Raw genomic sequence first — 19417 nt, forward strand, 5'->3', positions numbered from 1 at the left:
CAGGGGAAACCTCACACACACTCAACAGGGGCCCCAGGAGCACCCAAAAATGGTATAAAATACCCAAATTTTAGGGCGTGAATTTTTGAAAAAAAAAACGTAAGGGGTTAGTATGTCGTTTTTTTCAGGTTTTTTTCAACTTGCTTCTAATGCACTTTTCGGGTCAAAAAAACAAGGGAAACCTCACACACACTCAACAGGGGCCCCAGGAGCACCCAAAAAAGGTATAAAATGCCAATAATGTAGGGCGACAATTTTTGCCAAAAAACGTAAGGGGTTAGTATGTCGTTTTTTTCAGTTTTTTTCAGTTTTTTTCAACTTGCTTCTAATGCACTTTTCGCATCAAAAAAACAGGGGAAACCTCACACACACTCAACAGGGGCCCCAGGAGCACCCAAAAATGGTATAAAATACCAAAATTTTAGGGCGTGAATTTTTGAAAAAAAAAAACGTAAGGGGTTAGTATGTCGTTTTTTTCAGTTTTTTTCAACTTGCTTCTAGTGCACTTTTATGGTAAAAAAAAACAAGGGAAAACTCACACACACCCAACAGGGGCCCCAGGAGCACCCAAAAATGGCATAAAATGCAAAAATTTTAGGGCGTCAATTTTTGACAAAAAAACGTAATGGGTTAGTATGTAGTTTTTTTTTCAGTTTTTTCAACTTACTTCTAATGCACTTTTCGGGTCAAATAAACAGGGGAAACTTCACACACACTCAACAGGGGCCCCAGGAGCACCCAAAAATGGCATAAAATGCAAAAATTTTAGGGCGTCAATTTTTTGAAAAAAAACATAAGGGGTTAGTATGTCGTTTTTTTCATTTTTTTTTCACTTGCTTCTAATGCCCTTTTTGGGTCAAAAAACAGGGGAAACCTCACACACACTCAACAGGGGCCCCAGGAGCACCCAAAAATGGTATAAAATACCAAAATTTTAGGGCGTGAATTTTTGAAAAAAAAAACGTAAGGGGTTAGTATGTCGTTTTTTTCAGGTTTTTTTCAACTTGCTTCTAATGCACTTTTCGGGTCAAAAAAACAAGGGAAACCTCACACACACTCAACAGGGGCCCCAGGAGCACCCAAAAAAGGTATAAAATGCCAATAATGTAGGGCGACAATTTTTGCCAAAAAACGTAAAGGGTTAGTATGTCGTTTTTTTCAGTTTTTTTCAGTTTTTTTCAACTTGCTTCTAATGCACTTTTCGCATCAAAAAAACAGGGGAAACCTCACACACACTCAACAGGGGCCCCAGGAGCACCCAAAAATGGTATAAAATACCAAAATTTTAGGGCGTGAATTTTTGAAAAAAAAAAACGTAAGGGGTTAGTATGTCGTTTTTTTCAGTTTTTTTCAACTTGCTTCTAATGCACTTTTTTGGGTCAAAAAAACAGGGGAAACCTCACACACACTCAACAGGGGCCCCAGGAGCACCCAAAAATGGCATAAAATGTAAAAATTTTAGGGCGTTAATTTTTGAAAAAAAAAGTTTTTTTCCATTTTTTTTCAACTTGCTTCTAATGCACTTTTCAGGTAAAAAAAACAGGGGAAACCTCACACACACTCAACAGGGGCCCCAGGAGCACCCATAAATGGCATAAAATGCAAAAACTTTTAGGGCGTGAATTTTTGACAAAAAAACATGTCGTTTTGTCGTTTTTTTCAGTTTTTTTTTACTTGCTTCTAATGCACTTTTTGGGTCAAAAAACAGGGGAAACCTCACACACACTCAACAGGGGCCCCAGGAGCACCCAAAAATGGTATAAAATACCAAAATTTTAGGGCGTGAATTTTTGACAAAAAAAGTATGTCGTTTTTTTTCCATTTTTTTCAACTTACTTCTAATGCACTTTTCGCGTCAAAAAAAACAGGGGAAACCTCACACACACTCAACAGGGGCCCCAGGGACACCCAAAAATGGCATAAAATGCAAAAATTTTAGGGCGTCAATTTTTGACAAAAAAACGTAAGGGGTTAGTATGTCGTTTTTTTTTCAGTTTTTTCAACTTACTTCTAATGCACTTTTCGCGTCAAAAAAACAGGGGAAACCTCAAACACACTCAACAGGGGCCCCAGGAGCACCCAAAAATGGTATAAAATACCCAAATTTTAGGGCGTGAATTGTTGAAAAAAAAAAACGTAAGGGGTTAATATGTCGTTTTTTTCAGTTTTTTTTCAACTTACTTGTAATGCACTTTTCGGGTCAAATAAACAGGGGAAACCTCACACACACTCAACAGGGGCCCCAGGAGCACCCAAAAATGGCATAAAATGCAAACATTTTAGGGCGTCAATTTTTTGAAAAAAAACATAAGGGGTTAGAATGTCGTTTTTTTCCAGTTTTTTTCAACTTGCTTCTAATGCACTTTTTGGGTCAAAAAACAGGGGAAACCTCACACACACTCAACAGGGGCCCCAGGAGCACCCAAAAATGGTATAAAATACCAAAATTTTAGGGCGTGAATTTTTGAAAAAAAAAAAACGTAAGGGGTTAGTATGTCGTTTTTTTCAGGTTTTTTTTACTTGCTTCTAATGCACTTTTCGGGTCAAAAAAACAAGGGAAACCTCACACACACTCAACAGGGGCCCCAGGAGCACCCAAAAAAGGTATAAAATGCCAATAATGTAGGGCGACAATTTTTGACAAAAAACGTAAGGGGTTACTATGTCGCTTTTTTCAACTTGCTTCTAATGCACTTTTGCGTCAAAAAAACAGGGGAAACCTCACACACACTCAACAGGGGCCCCAGGAGCACCCAAAAATGGTATAAAATACCAAAATTTTAGGGCATCAATTTTTTGAAAAAAAAACATAAGGGGTTAGTATGTCGTTTTTTTCCGTTATTTTTACTTGCTTCTAATGCACTTTTTGGGTCAAAAAACAGGGGAAACCTCACACACACTCAACAGGGGCCCCAGGAGCACCCAAAAATGGCATAAAATGCAAAAATTTTAGGGCGTCAATTTTTGACAAAAAAACGTAAGGGGTTAGTATGTCGTTTTTTTTCCAGTTTTTTCAACTTACTTCTAATGCACTTTTTGCGTCAAAAAAACAGGGGAAACCTCACACACACACTCAACAGGGGCCCCAGGAGCACCCAAAAATAGCATAAAATGCAAAAATTTTAGGGCGTCAATTTGACAAAAAACTTAAGTATGTCGTTTTTTTCAGTTTTTTTTCAACTTGCTTTTAAAGTACTTTTATGGTTAAAAAAAACGGGAAACCTCACACACACTCAACAGGGGCCCCAGCAACACCCAAAAATGGCATAAAATGCAAACATTTTAGGGCCTCGATTTTTGACAAACGTGTGCGTTATTGTATGTATCTACGTGTCATAAGATGTATGTTATTGTATTTATGTATAAATACAATATATATTTTGTATGTATGTATCTATTCCTGCTATTGCTTTCTGTTTGAGAACTATTATAACGTGAACTTGGTCCACTGATTGAGAGGTCATTTTGTGACATCACCATGCAATCATGCAAAGACGAGAATAAACAGACACATTTATACTAAAATTACTTTATTACAGCTGATTTCTTTTCAATAATCCCACTGCCATCACAATGGTACATTATAATACAAACAAAATAGTACATTTGATTCTATTCTTATTCTGTTTAATGAATCTTTTTATACAATTTCTATCCACTTTAAAGTATTTGACCATCTCATTATGTGTAGCATCTTCATAAACTCTCAAGACCATCTATACAATTTAATACAGGTTACAAGTCGTAGTGGTAATATGCCAAAAAAAACCAAAAACAAAACAAAAAGAATACTGACATCTTCAAAGAAATGCAATCTCTTTTCACTATATTTGTCACCCAAGTGTTTTGTGTTGGCCACTGGAGCAGATGTGACTTATTGAGTTGTTTTCAAGCCCAGTGATGGAAGAAAAAAAAAGAAAAAAAAAAAAACTATGTGGCGACACCCGGACTCTGCAACTATGGCAGTGTTTGGACCACAGAAAAGATGGCCGCTCTCTTGCCTGTTGCCAACTCTTAATTCAGTACCCCATATGCGTTTCAGTCAGTCAGTAGGACAAAACTTGACAAAAGTTAAAAGTACAAAATTTAATCCAGGTTGGTGGAGAGTTGGCATTAATGACAACAATATAAGCAGGTTCTTTCTCTCCCGTGCACGCCCACACACACACACACACACACACACAAAGTGAAGAAAACATGCGTACAAATTGAAGGTTGGCATGGAGGGTGAGCTGACGGTGGTCTAACATTCAAACTCTTTGACACAAGGAAGGATCAATACATTTGACTTAACCAGTAATAATGATTACTTAGGAGTTTTGGTACCCGAAACCAAAGTACTTACATACACTATTAGATGATTGTAATATTGAGATGCACATTTTGGCTACAAATTTGTAAGATTTCTGCCATCAATCAGCCAGTTTTTGAAATTAACAATTTCAAATGTTCCAACAAACACACACACACACACAAATGCAGACATTTAATATGGTTTACTTATGCTTAAAAGTTGTGTAATGCAATGCATGCTTCTCTTATAACTATTTAAAAAAATGCCTGCCAGGCTCAAGTGCTTGATGCAGCATTTGTTCCTATTCCACTTGTATCTTTGTGTGCAGTGCATGAAGCAATGTCTTATGAAAGTGTGACATTACTGGGCTGTGGTGTTGTTTCCCTTAAGTGGAGCCAAGCCTGCGGTCATGGTCATGGTCATGGATTATGGATTATTATCTGAAAAGCTACCTGCGTCTCAACAGGATCTGGAGTTAGGAGTTTTAATTCAAGGACCATAGCTCACAGCATCCACACGTTCTGCTAAGGTTTTATGGTGCGTTGTCACACACACACACACACACACACACACACACACCAAGTTTGCTGTGTACTTCTTCGAATAAAAATATTAAAAAAAATAAATCACAACACACCCCTTCACTCCTCATTCCACATAACACTCATCTACCATTTTTTTTTGTGACTACAAGTCCACTATTACTAGCTTTAAAAAATATCTTGCATTGAGCATAAAGTGCTTTTTGAGAAGGCAGCAGTTTTAATAAAAAAAAGGCACTAAAATAATCCAAGATTTGTGATTGTTTTTGAAGGCAAATGTGTCTCTTTTGGACACTGATATGTCACTTCCACCTCCACTCTAAAATAAGTACTATTAAAAGACACCGATATGCAGTGATGTTGATAGGTTTTCAACTCCTGAGTGTCCGAGACCCACAGTGGTCATTTGAGTCGGTCCCTGGGAATTTCAAAAAAATATCATATATTATTTTTCTTAAATAAGTGACAAGCAATTGGGTTTCGCTTTCAAATGTTAGAGTTGTTGCAGCGACAACGTGCCCGCAACCCCCCCCCAACGGGCCCAGGGCCTCACCGACCCCAGGCGCCCACAGCAAACACGCGCACAACCGCCGCCCGACCGACGCAACGACTACGCCAGGGAGGAGGACCCCAGCAACCCTACAACGACCACCAATGAACCCATTCACTGCCTCCCCTGGCTACAACACCACGCCCCCGCCCCACCAAAAGGAACCCTCCCCCTCAATGGCTGAGTGTGTTTTATTGGGTGGCATTTTGGCATTCATTTTCCCTTCCCAGGCTTACTTTAGAAAAACAAAACATCTGAGCTTACCAAAATGGCGACCATCATTCAAAGTATTTTTCCATCACCGCTGTCATTACTCAATCTGTATCGGAATGTGCAAAACGCGTCTACATCCAGTCGGCAGTTTGTCGACCTATTTTTCTGCAGTCACGCGTCAGGCTACCTGATTTGTACAATGCATGTGCAATATATGTCACCTCAAAGCATAATTGTCCAGATCGGCATTTTTGGCATCTAATCCGCTTTTTTTTTTGGCCTCCGATCCATCCATCAGATTGTTTTTGCATGGGAAAAATTAGGTGCCTCCCCTGGATGCATGCATAGTAACTTTACCACATCCCTTCCGATTTGAATGAATGAAGGACACAGGTCACATGCCTAGCAACATCACTGAATATTCCACATTGTTTCTATTTGTCATGATTTCTAAGACTACTCAGCACATACTATTGTACACAGTGAATACAATTCTGAATATATTTGGGCCTTATGGAACTAAGACTGCAGGATAATGAGTGCTAAATGTATCCTGACTACATTTACACTATCACACTATTCACATTTTAAGACCTATCTTTGAAAGCAAAAAATAATAGAAAAAGGCACTGTAGTCAAATTTGTAGCCTAGGACTGAAAGAAGTGTTTTGTTTATTTGGTTTCAAGTGTGAAAATGAACTAAAAGAATGCATCCCAATGACCATTACAGTAGGCTGGCATGACAACATTGTCTACAAGCACAGTATGGGCCAGTGTAAAACTGCAGGCAACTTCTAGAGGAAATGGCATTTATTTTTGATTACTGTGATTGACACGAGTCAAAGGCTTTCAACAGTGTTTTCATGTGCAAAAAGGGTACTTTTCATATTCATCAGTAAAAAAAAAAAGGATTATTTGTTGATACTCAAATTGCTTTCTAAGATAAAGCTAAAGGATCTGTATGCTTGCTGATCAACTGTGAGGAGTCGGGGCCGCACCCCTTTGCAGCCCCTTTAACCTGAGCAACATGTATTTCATGACACAGTGAAAGGAAATGGAGGAAGTGTAGCGGAAAGACGGAACTGCGGAGCTCACCCGGAATTTGTTGCATCTTTGTGGGTTGACTTATGTGTAGGAAAGATGGGACCCGTTGGATATTTGAGAGGTGACGCTGGTACTCCTGCTCATGCCCTGCTCACTGTGGCCCCCAGGCGGTGTCCTCCCCATCCCTTGGGGGCTGTTTTGTGCACCGGCACTGCTGCGAGAGCTAAGGGATACTGCCGAGGGGTGACCCCATGGCTGTGGAGTGCCGCCGCCCTGCATGCCTTGCCCCCAGCTTTGCTGCATAGGTGGGCCCCCGGGACTGGAGTGATAGGGGCGATGGCTGCTTTGGCGGCTCGGGCCTGTGCTCAAGCTGCCACTGCTCCAGTGTGGCCCATGAAAGCTCCCTGATGGGTGCTGTTGTTGTTGCTGCTGCTGCTGTTGCCCCCAACTTCCCGGGGACCCCGGATAGCTATGGCCGGGGGCGTCTGGGGAGACATTTGATAGCACCATGTTGCTGAAACCCAGGCGCATACTCTCAGAGTCGAAAGCCTCAACCTCTCGTGCTTGACGTTCCAGCAGGCTGCGGATTCGCTCCAAGCGTTCGTTTTGCAAGGACATCATCTCCTCTTCAATCTAAAAAAGGACAAAAAAAAGTAAATAAACAAAACAGAAGATATGCCTCAATGTCGTATTTAATGAAAAAGTTTAAAAACGCAACCTATGCCTTTTAGCTCCATTTAGCCAACAATCAGCAGTATATTCTATCCTTGAGTAGATAATATAAGAGAAGAACCTTTTGTTCCAGCAGGGCTCTGCGTAGCGACACCCTTTGCTCCAGGTCTTTCCTCTCACGGTCGTGCTGTGCGTCTGTCTGCATCTTGATCTTGCTTTGATAGGCGTTTAGAAGCTCCAGCTCCTGCTGTAGCTGCATTCTGAGGCCTTGGCACTGTGCTTCTTGAGTCTCATCCAGACGAAGCTGAGGATTAATGGAGGCAAAAAAAAAAAAAAAAAAAAAAAGAGATTCATACTTTCAAGTGTTTTGTCATATCATCATCAGGTGCATTCATGTTTTTTTTGACAAGTCACTCAAAATCATAATCATGATATAATTTATTGGTGATGTCTAATGGGATGGATGATGGTATCAACTGTCTGTGTTTTTGAGATGTATTTGTTTATGTGGACAGGTTAAACCCTTTATAGGGCACTCACTGGAATACTTAGAAATTTAAAAATTCAATCCTTGAGTGTTATTGGGGGCTATAAGAAGACATTTTTTCTCTTTTTACTTTTTAAAAAAGTTCCAGGTTTTGGGTGCAAATCAAGTTATATACGGTTCGTTGCCCATTTAGGGTATGGAAAAGGGACAGGTCAAGCTGCACAAGGTGCCATCAACAGAGGTACTGTAGTTAGAGTGATTGTGATCAACATATTATGGTTAGTTTTTATGTTTGGGCCAAGAGTGTCGGGCCCCAAGCATCAGAAAATTGCAATTTCCGACTTCTGAATGAAGAAGGAAGTTTGATACTCTCTGGCTCACTCCTGATTGATCACAGCCTATGACGTCACTTCTGGGACATTGTCTGATCTTGGCTGATTGGTATGAGAAAGTCACATGACTCTGTTGCCTTACTGAGACATGGGGAAACCCTGTTTTTTTATGTTACCATATATGGTTACTTGCCCTATAAAAGGTTAATTGAGGAACAAGGGCTAATTATATATTATTATTAGAGCTGTGTTTGACTAGGATTTTCATCATTAGATTTTGCATTAGCACTGCTAATGGTAATCCCTAAATAAACAAATCAGATCTGATTTTTCCACCTCAAGTATAAGTGTGCAACAACAGTACCTTAATTTACTTAGTGAGACAGAAAGCAGTTCACATAGATGCACAATACTCCGCTGTTCTATCAGCCACAGGTGTGTTGCGGGTGGCTAGCAGAATAGCATTGTCTGGTATGGTCTGGTCACAGTCTGATTTAGTCATGTCTCTGAAAATTATGACGTTGCTGTCCTACAGTCTTATTGTGGACTTTGTACAGTCATATTGTCTAAATTTTATTATTGTTTAAATACAATACATCAGCAAGGAATATGTTAATGAAAGAGAATGTATGTGATGTTAGCTTCATCTTAGCATGTTTTCCTCTGTGCCTTCCTCAGCTTTAATTATGTTGTCATATTCTTCACTCAGTAGGACTCACCGCCTGTGTGGACAGCATCTCATTGATGGAGTGGTCATACTGTTCTGCCAAGATGGCGAGCTTGCGGTGCTGTTCTTGTTTCAGACGCTTCAACACGGCCTTGTGCTCTGACTTTGGTGTGGTCTCCAGCAGATGATTCCTCAATGCCTTGTACTGCCGAGTCTGAATCTTGCAAGTGTCCTGGAACTGTTTCTTGATTTGTAGCTCTTTTGACTGTCACATTACAACGAACCGAAGATACTCAGTCGGTAAGTGGTGTCTAGGTTAATGTACAACACATTGCCTTCCAGATGCTTCTCACCTTGAGGCTCTTGGGTTGTTGGCGAACCTCCATAACATGCTTGCGTCTCAGTTCCCGCTCCCTTCTCTTGTTGTACTCCTGTTGGTTAGTGAGCTCTGTCTGGTGCTGAAGTCGGATGAGCTCGGCCCTCGTCCTCTGGATGGTGTTCAGCTGGCGGAACTCCAGTTCTTGCATGGATTCATGGTGTCGTAGAAGCATGGCGTGTTCCAAGTCTTTCTGAGTCTGTCGTTTGTTTAATTCCTAATGGTGTGCACGTTGGTAGGGAATTAATAGTGACAATGAGGGACAAAACCATTTTAGCTCGTTAATGAATGACTCAATCTTTGTAACATACCTCACGCACTAAGTCTTGCTCGATGTTGTGGCGAGCAATCAAGATCCTCCGTTTGAACCTGCGGGACTCCAGTTCCAAATACTGCCGTTGTCTGCGCTGGAGGTTGGCCTCCTCTTCTGCTTGGAAGTGCTGGAAATTCTCCTTCTGCTTGGACAACCACTCCTGCTTCTCCTTCTTCGGTGTGGACTGGTTTTCGTTCAACTCCTACAGGAAGCCACGTTTCACATGACCAACACAGTCTCAATGGTACTGATAGTAATAAGAACGCATCGGAGAACTACCTCTTTCAGTTGTTCTTTGCGAAGTTTGTACTCCCGTTTCTGTGATTCAAGGAAACTATTAAGTTCTTTCTTCTGCTGGCTCTGGATGTGCTGGTGGAATTTCTTCTCATCGTTACTAAACGTTTTTGTCTGTTGGAAAGCAACACGCAATGCCCGGTTAGCGCCACACAAAACAATAACTGCTGTTTTGTAACACTGTGAAGACATACGTCTTTCTCCATGGATGCTTGGTGCTTCTTGATCAGTTTCTCCATCTCCTGAGCGAAGCTGTTCCTCTGGTTCTCCAGCTCCTTATCCAAGCGGAGTCTGTGCTCGTCCATCTCCGCTTTCAGTTTGTTCTCCAGGGCCATCAGCTGTTTCTGGTGCTGCCGTCGCATGCGCTTGTAGCCTAAGATCTGCTCCCTTAATTCAGAGTCCTGCTCATGCTCCTTGATTTGACGAGTGAGCTATCCAACACCAGAAGCAATGTTTGTGTTAGTGACCAATGACAAACATCCAGTATGTTTGCTCATTCTAGTTCCATGGATCGTGAAATAGAGTTATTACCACAGACGCTGTGCGTATTGTTGCAAAGTGTTCTCGGTTCCGTTTTGGCCGTGGAAGGTTTGCGGGTTGGGACTGAGACTCAGTTGGCCGAACATGAGGTTCTGAATCTTTGTTATACGCCGCTTTCTCCTGAAAGTTAGGCAGAACAAAAGAACCACATGGATGTCAGCGGATGCAAAAACTACAAATGCATGTTTGCAGATGATCATCGTATGTGTCATGCAGACATTGTTTAGATATTTGAATTCCGACTGAATTGATAATTCCATATGACAGCACAATAAGGACTTCTTCTTACCGGTTTGAGATGGATAACAGAGCTGTTGGACAAGACTGTGTGGTCACCCTCCATGTCCACCTCGCTTTTGTCATCACCAACGTCTGTCAGACTGTTGACAGAGCTGCTCTGGGAGCTGGCACTAATTGACATACTGGGAATGGACTGGTTGCTCCCCACACTGTTCACGGTACCTGTTCTACCCACACTGTGTTCTGGCTCCTAAAAATAATGCACACAGACCATGTCAAAACAATGCTGTAATATATGGCATGAAGACAAGAACAGAAAAGGATGCAGACTTGACAGACCTCCTCTTCATCTGGAGCTTCAATGGTGGGGCCATTGTGGGCTTCGTGAAACAATATCTTCTTCATTTTGCGATACTGCAAATTGTCCAGCTCTCGCACTGCATCTTTCGTCCGATTTATTAGGTCTATAAGAACCGATTCAGGACGGTCACGTTGGATGAAGGCATGCTAGAGGAAGAACACAAAACATACAATGACTTTACACTGGGGAATACCAATTTCTGGCACATTTTTCTGCTCTATTTCTACTACTGTTTACCTTTAAGAGCTCCTCAGAGTTCGGCCTATCTTGTGGACATTTCTGTAGGCAAGAATCTACAAAGTTTCTGAAATAATCCGTCCTAAAACAAGTAAATGATTGACAGAAAAACACAGGAAGTCACTTCAGATTAATGTAATTAAGTGAAATAAAACAATTGTTATTTCAAATGTTGCTGTGCAACTCACCATTCACTGGACTGCAGCATGGGGCTCTCATTCTGTGCTATATGGTATAAGGCACTCATTGCATTCATGTTGAACAGTGGAGGCTTCCTCTCAGCTATAATGCAAGCACAAAAGGATTTTCATGGCCAACAGAAGGCTATAGCTACATATTAAGTATCATAACTGCGGCTATACCTAATTCAATGCAGGTTATTCCTAAAGACCAAATGTCGACCTTCCCATCATACTGGCCCTCATCCATAGCCAAGATCACCTCTGGGGCCATCCTAAAAAACACATTCAACAGAGCACAAACAAATGATTGCTGTGGGATATTTACAAAGGGAAAAATAAGTATTTCACCCTGATCTGATTTTATAAGTTTACCACCTTACAAAAACATGAACAGTCGAGAATTTTAATGCAATGGAATGTAAGCAAAAACAAGTTTAAACAGTTAATATTAAATAACAGTTCCAAGAATCTGTATTAGAATGAGGGAAATAAGTATTTGATCTCAAACCACCAATTATGAATTTTGTCCCTCTTAGACTGGTTATGTGCCTTTGAAGCTTGACGAAAAAGAAAGCACTATTCGTACAATACAGTACTATTTCAAATTGTGAAACCTTGCATGAGTTGTACAGTCCTCTTCTTAATCTCCAGTTTGTTGCCTTCAATTGCACAAAATGCTTGACATTGCGAGAAATTCACCAAGGATGGGCAATTATTCCTCTTCAGGTTAAAAAAAAAATCTATCTAGTTGCTAAGTTTACCAGTTAGCTTTTATATATATATATGTTATTTTATATTTTTTAGTAGCATGTAGATTTTGATTGTGTGTACCTGATATACAGATACAATGTACAGAAATACTTCATCCATCCATACATTCATCCATGTTGTATGCCGCTTATCCTCACATGTTTTTGGAATGTGGGAGGAAACCGGAGTACCCGGAGAAAACCCACAGATGCAGAGAACATGCTAACCACTCGACCACTGTGCGGCTACATAAATACTCATATTTATAAATATACAAAATGTACCTTCTAAAATAGGTAAATATAGAATTCTAAAATATATACTGTATTTATATTCTGTTTATAGGAGGTAGATCATTGGGATATGGACATATTAAAATATAAATATTCAAAGTTAATTAATCCATTTCTTGTGAAAACAACCCTAATCTTGACACTATTACTCACAGTAAATATTTGTTGCACTGGCAGTAGTTTAATGTTATTTCAGTATCTTTTTCTTTTTTTTAGATGACTCTCGTTACTCTCTTGCTACACATAAAAATTTTCGACGGTTCATATCTTTGTAACACGTAAACTTACAAAATAGGATGGGGAACAAATACTTATTTTCCTCCACTCTAGGTGGTGTATAATGTGTTACAATGTGCTATTCAGCATACCAATATGGTGTCCCAACAAAGGAGTTGGCTGGGCAGGCGATGGAGGCTGAGCCAAAATCTGCAAGTTTTACCTGGCCTGGCTCTGTCAGTAAGATGTTCCCTGCCTTGATATCACTGTTAAACAGACGAGAAGGAAAATGATAACAGCTCTGCGCTGAAGACAGAAAGCCTGAGGCCATCTGCACTTGCAACACGTGCTTGAACACTCACCGGTGAATCATGTTGTGGGAGTGAAGATAAGCCAAACCCTGAAGAGCACCATGGGTAATGGCAGCTATTTCAATTTCTTGTAAGGGTTTCTTGTGAACTGGTGGATTAAACAATCAGCAGCGTTGTAAATCGGGAAAGTCACAAGGATTATTGTGAAAGGGTCTATTTCACAACTTCGACTCACCCTCTAACAGATCTGAAGCAGAGCCTAGACAATACTCCATCACAAGCTGAAAAAAAAAATCACTATCTTGTTAGAATGGTTTGAGCCACTACTAGCATGTTGTGCTAGGATTGCAACTATAAAGGCTAACATGTTAAGATAGCTGACCTCCAGAAAGCATGCAAATGACCGCAACGGTATTTCCATTTTCTTTCTTACCCATGCAGTGTGCTCTCGCAGGTAACATCCTTTGTACTCGATGCTGTTTGGATGTTGTATTCTTTGCAAGAATTTCACTTCCTTGATTATATCTTGCCATTTCTGAAAAGGAAGAATAAGGCATTCTGCAGGCTGACATCATAAAAAAGGTTGCCTTACAGTAATTGCTCTTAGGAGTCACACCTCACTGGACTGCTTTCCACTGTAGGACATCTTCTTGATGGCCACCACCTCACTTGTTCGCACATCTTGTGCCTGAATGACAAGCATACAGCATAAAATGTCACCCTCTCTTAACTCTAACTTTACTGAAGTCACAAGAACATTAGGCTGCTTTTTGAACACATTACACCTGAAGTGCAATACGTTGGACCGGTGTGTTGGTCATGGGCCGTTCTCAAGGTTGATACACTTCCCCTCCTCAGGCACAACCAGAAGAGGGATGTAGGGCCCTATGATTCCCACGTGAACTGAATTGCGGAATTGGCGGCTAAAAACGGAACCTGTTAAATGTGGAATCTTGTGGACATTTATATCATAATCATCATGACAAGGATCACAACCTCTGGCGGCCACATTAAAGAGCAGCTACACACTCTTTCCTCATTTGTAGCAATCTGTGCTGGGGCACACATCAATTAATGGTATTACAAGATCTAAATAAAACAATCCTCAAAGGACAATTGCCATAATCCAATGTTGCATGAATGATTGCACAAGCGGGCAGAGGCACGAATGTCCTGGGGGAGCTTGCGCCCCTTGCACCCAAGTGCAGCACGGTTTACATTGCCGAATGAGAGTACACCCTTTGGGTAGATAAATTATGCAAGGGGAAAGTATTTTATTTATCCGACGCTTCTCTTTTAAATGACGTCTTAATGACTTAAGATACAGAGGCATTAAAGGCATTAAAGAGGAACCGTGAGGAGAAAGAAAGTGTGGGGAAGTAGTTACTCGGCGGACCGTTTTCCTCCTAGCCAACTACACAGGTTGAAATGGCGAGAAAATGTAAACTGAATGAAAATTAGATTAGGAGACTTACAAAATATACAGCTCCAAAGCTGCCGTGTCCTATCTCGCGTAGATCTGTGAAGAACTTCTCCGGGTCTTCCTTGAAGAAAAGCTCTGCAATTTCGGGGTCCTTCAGGCTCCCCGCCCGACTGCTGTTGGGCATAATGGAGAGATGGGGGGCAATGCCGCTGCCGCCAAACTATCTGGGTCTGCGACAGCGACTAAATAGCCCCCACTGACGGCTCTTCTGCTGGACCGTGGTCTCATATGTGGTCACCACTGAAAGGAAATCACAAGAACACAACATTAAATAAAAGGTTTAAGGATGGTGACAGACTCTGGAATGGAGTCGATTTTCGAATATTTAGTCAAATTCGATTTTCAATATTTTCCTGACTATAATTAGCTAACAGTTTTTAAAAAAGTGTGTAAAGCAGGTTCTTTAACTTTAACAAAAGTGTGTGAAGACAATTGAATAAATGAGATGTTCATGGAACAATGACATCTTGTTCAGGAATGGAGGACATCCAGGAGTAACAACAGATAAGTCTGTTGCCATAGCAGCAGCGACAGTCCTGAAAATCAGGAAGGCTGTGTCCTGAAAGCCACCTCGTACCACCAACCAGCGAGTGGCTGGATGTACGACAGACAGGTGTCACTCCAAGCCGTAAGCACCACTGTGACAACACATTGCCTCACTTGTCAGATGTGTAGCTGAGTGAGACAAAGCATTCCAGCAATGGGAAATCTTGTCAAACCTGTACGCATATGGAAAACACATGTTCTCAAACATACCACACACACCGATGGCACATATATATACCCAGGCAACAAATTAAATTGCAGAAAAAAATGCTGACAACTACCTATGAGACAGAGCCCACTTCAACATGTGTTTGATGGCAAAGGCAAATCTAAAAAACAAGCATAAAGCGTTTATTTTTGTGTTGTTGATGCAAATGCCGGTAGTTTGCACTTCATGCACAATTAGACAAGTGTTTGTTAGTTAAACAAGGAGAATTGGCTCTATTTTTCTGGCGGATGTCTGGGGTTCTATTTGAGTAGCTTCATATTGGTGCGGTAAGTTGTAGGTTTTTCATTCATTCAATTTAAATCTGATAATCTATTAATCTCATTTACAGCCAAAATGTCATAATAAACTTAATCACTTTATGCCAATCAAAATAATAATTTGTGGCACACCAAATGTTCACATAAATAGAGTTTGAAACACGTTTGAAAATGTTTGTCCTCTCTGGGCAGAAAATTAGTTGAGACTGAAACAACAGCGCCTCTGCTGGATGCAGCAGAGTAGTGCACTCCATTTTTCCTCAACTCCTTCAAGCTTTTATTAATAAGATATGCTTTCATTAGTCCCAAAAGAAGAAATTTCAACATCAACACAGAATTCCACAAAATTATAAGAAATCACAAGAAAAGAAATTAAGTTAATCTATTATATAAAACTGATTGAAATTATGTTATAACAGTAATTTGCGTCTCTCAAGCATGTTTACGAACATCATCTTCACATGCTCCACTTTTGAAAGGGGAGGCAATCAAAAGCTCCTTCCCTCATGGACATCCTGACACTGCCTCTGAATAAATAAGCACACTACGTGTATAAGCCCACCACTTCATAAGACAGCTTTTATTAAAAAGGCTTTGCTACACATCTTAAAATAAATCTGACACTCTGCCACAATTAACAGTCCGACAATAAATGAGGGAGCTTTATCATTTAGATTCTCTTCAGCTAAATCGGCTACCTGAGCATCTGTTAAAACACTTTAAACTGTCTAAATTTCCTTATTTCGACAAGATTTTGTGCAACACACTTAGCTTTGTACAAAATGCTGTGGGACATTTTGAGAAATATTTCAGAATGGTGAAAAATACCAATTAATTTTGCACATCCCTGTTCCAAAAGTAAAGTCTTCATATTGTATTTCTGAATGGAAATTGTGAGAAAATAAATGGCATGTGGAGGGAAATATAGGTTTCATTTCTCCTTTGTTTAAAATTATATATACAGTATGGCAAAAATATCGACTGGGTTAACAAATCCTCAGTCATTTCCAAACTCTCATGTACTTGACATTGGGTTATTTATATCGACCCACGCTAGATGTAGACTGTAAAAGATCACTAGGGGAGGCTCAATGCAGCTCAGATGATCAGCTGCAAACAGATACAGAGCTGAAGCGAGAGTCACAAGACTTCTCTCTCTCTCTCCCCAGTCTGGGAGAACCAGCCCCCAGTTCAAGCGGACATCTTTTGTCTCCCAACACTGAGCAACTCACGATTCCACACAAGATGTAGCAAGCCACAGCCTCTGAATTAAATTAAAGACTCATTACCATGTGGGTGACTGTGGCTCTTTATTATCCATCCCTTACACGGTCGTAGAGTGAATTCGCTTTGTTGTCATACTTTGCAGTGGAATGTTCAGCAGCCACGTGAGCGAGGACACCTCAAACCTTCATGTGAAAACACCTTTTTTTGCATGTGGGACAACCGCGCACTTGCACAAGAATGCAGCAGGACGAGACAACAAAGCTGGAGGCTTGGTATTCCCGATGTATGCCTTCTCTATGCAGCATGTCTCACCACTTCCTGTTCTCACTGTTATAACGCAATTAGTGTAGCGTTGCTGTGTAATGTGTAGACCTCCAAAATAAAACTAAATATGATAAGTACAGTACATAGTCAATGATGATGAAATGGTGAGACTTTGGGCGATGCCTTAAAAAGCCATGCCAAGTGATGATGCGCTTGATATAGACAGTTGACAATCCATGACCTGCACCCCAATTTAGGTCCTGTGCCACTGTTTGGAAACCTCAACAAACATTTAAACACCTGGGTTCCTCAACTTCTTGTATTATAATACATTTATGTACCTGGATACTATGTAATTACTTGCTAAAACATACATTATGAACTATTATGCCTACATAAATGTGAAATGTGTGGCCCATTTTGACTAGCAATTACCACAAACTACACTAGATTACCTGTGCTAGGTAAACCCCTCACTTAAGTTGCAACACAAGTAGCTTTACAGACCCGAATGGGATTATCTCATCGCTGTCACTTTTCTACGCAAATCTCCGAAGTAAATTAACCCATATCATTAGTTTTAAATTGGCACAAATGGTTTTGGGGTCCGAAAAAACTAGCTAACGCCGACTGTGATGTTAGCACCAAACTTGACGTTAGCGACAGTAAGTTACGTCATAGGATAAAACAATCCAAGCAGTGTCTATAAACTGTTAATTGTGTGTGTAGTTTAAGTTTTTGTGGGGTTAAGGTAATACAGTCTACTTTTGGAGTGACTTTTTATGGCGGAAAGCAACATTCGGACGCTAAGCTATGTGATGTTTGCTACGTTAGCTTAGCCACATTAGCTCCAAACTCACCCTCCTCTGACAGGCCAGCTCGCAACCGTGCTTGTAGAATGTCGTGAAATGCAAAACACTTCAGATAAACCAACCTTCTTTGTCATTCCCACCGTGGCGAATTAGCGAGTCGGGTTCTTGTGGTTCTTTAGGCTGTCACACGATGGCAACATGAAGACGACGGAGTTAATTTAAAAAGAGAAAAAAAAATCCACACCCTAAAGAAGTGACTGGGTTGCCAGAATGGTCGAATCCCACTCCCAGCGTCAGGCAGGTCCAAAGATGGCTGCCGATGGCTTGCTCCGCCGCCTCCCTTTTTGTCAAAACACGTCGAGGGAAGACGTCAGGGAAGTTCAAACGGCTCCCAAACAGCCTTAAACAAGCCACGGACGTCAGAAAAAGGGCGAGCACGTCACCATGCTAACTTGTATATGGATGTACAGTAACAGGAATCAAGTCCAAACTCCGAGCGTCCGCCTTCTTTCGACACAGTTGAGAAGTTCCGCCCTGCCTTTGCCTGTTGCACTCAACTCTCTCTGACCTAAAAACATGATGGACACATTCCACGGCAACAACACGTCTTCCATTCAATACTACCAAAAGTTTCAATACTTTTTCGCCACTTTCACTCACAACTAATGCTTGATTTTATTTTGATTAACTCATGTAAAACTCATATAAAAAAATAATGTTGTTGTATAATTATATAAGATGTATCCATGAGAAAACACAGCTACCTGATTTAGGAATAATGTAATAATAATGTGTTGTTTCATTTGCAAAATAATTTCCGAGTCAGCAACCATGGAAAGTAGATATGCATTTTTGTGTATTTTTACTTTTGAAAGCAATGGTGTCTAAAATGCATCTCTCTTTTTTTAATTATTGTATATCAACATATGCTAACCCCCAAAATAGGCCCACTGATAGGATGTTTTATTTGTAAATTTTCAACTATTCACAGTGGAATAACATTAATAAAACTATATACAGCAAAAAATAAAATGTACAAAACTATGCTTTTTACATTTTATTAAAAAAATAATTAAAAAAAATTAAAAATTAAAAACGTAAAATTAAAAAAACATGTAAAATTTTAAATATATTTTTTTATATTTTATAAAAACTATTACAGACCTCACAGGTAGGAGACCGGTGTTCGGTTCCCGCCCTCGGCCGTCTCTGTGTGGAGTTTGCATGTTCTCCCCGTGCATGCGTGGGTTTTCTCCGGGTACTCCGGTTTCCTCCCACATTCCAAAAACATGCTAGGTTAATTGGCCACTCCAAATTGTCCATAGGTATGAATGTGAGTGTGAATGGTTGTTTGTCTATATGTGCCCTGTGATTGGCTGGCGACCAGTCCAGAGTGTACCCCGCCTCTCGCCCGAAGACAGCTGGGATAGGCTCCAGCACCCCCCGCGACCCTCGTGAGGAAAAAGCGGTAGAAAATGAATGAAAAAACTATTACAGTTTTTCATTCATTCATTAATTTTCTACTGCTTTTTTTCTACAGGCCCCAACAATATTGCTTTCCTGAGGGGCGCTCACTATACCACACTTTGTTGGATATGTTGATATGTTGTATATTTACAAGAAAAAAAATTGTAACTTTATGTTTCAGGCATTGCCTGAGATGAAAAGGAGGGGCCTACGTGACC

General features: G+C 40.5%; 1 protein-coding gene across 2 annotated transcripts; it reads right to left on the minus strand.

The window, feature by feature from the left end:
* Positions 1–3907: 3907 nt before the first annotated feature.
* taok1a (TAO kinase 1a) lies at positions 3908–18275 on the minus strand. Of its 2 annotated transcripts, none has more exons than XM_058080248.2 (20): positions 17977–18275; positions 14390–14637; positions 13531–13602; positions 13348–13449; positions 13150–13195; positions 12966–13062; positions 12756–12869; positions 11525–11616; positions 11351–11444; positions 11163–11244; positions 10904–11071; positions 10614–10814; positions 10316–10444; positions 9979–10215; positions 9770–9898; positions 9489–9692; positions 9155–9394; positions 8854–9066; positions 7437–7619; positions 3908–7276 (listed from the first exon to the last, which is right to left on the minus strand). In XM_058080248.2, exons 2-20 carry the CDS (start codon positions 14519–14521, stop codon positions 6725–6727), a joined length of 3087 nt encoding a protein of 1028 aa, XP_057936231.2. In that variant the 5' UTR covers positions 14522–14637; positions 17977–18275; the 3' UTR covers positions 3908–6724. The 2 variants fall into 2 exon arrangements, with proteins under 2 accessions (XP_057936231.2, XP_057936230.2); XM_058080247.2 differs by having other exon boundaries at positions 17855–18275.
* Positions 18276–19417: the final 1142 nt, after the last annotated feature.

This window comes from Doryrhamphus excisus, linkage group LG8 (assembly GCF_037039965.1).
Source record: "Doryrhamphus excisus strain RoL-2023G ecotype Guam linkage group LG8, RoL_Dexc_Guam_v1.1, whole genome shotgun sequence".
In the NCBI taxonomy this organism is placed as follows: Eukaryota; Metazoa; Chordata; class Actinopteri; order Syngnathiformes; family Syngnathidae; genus Doryrhamphus; species Doryrhamphus excisus.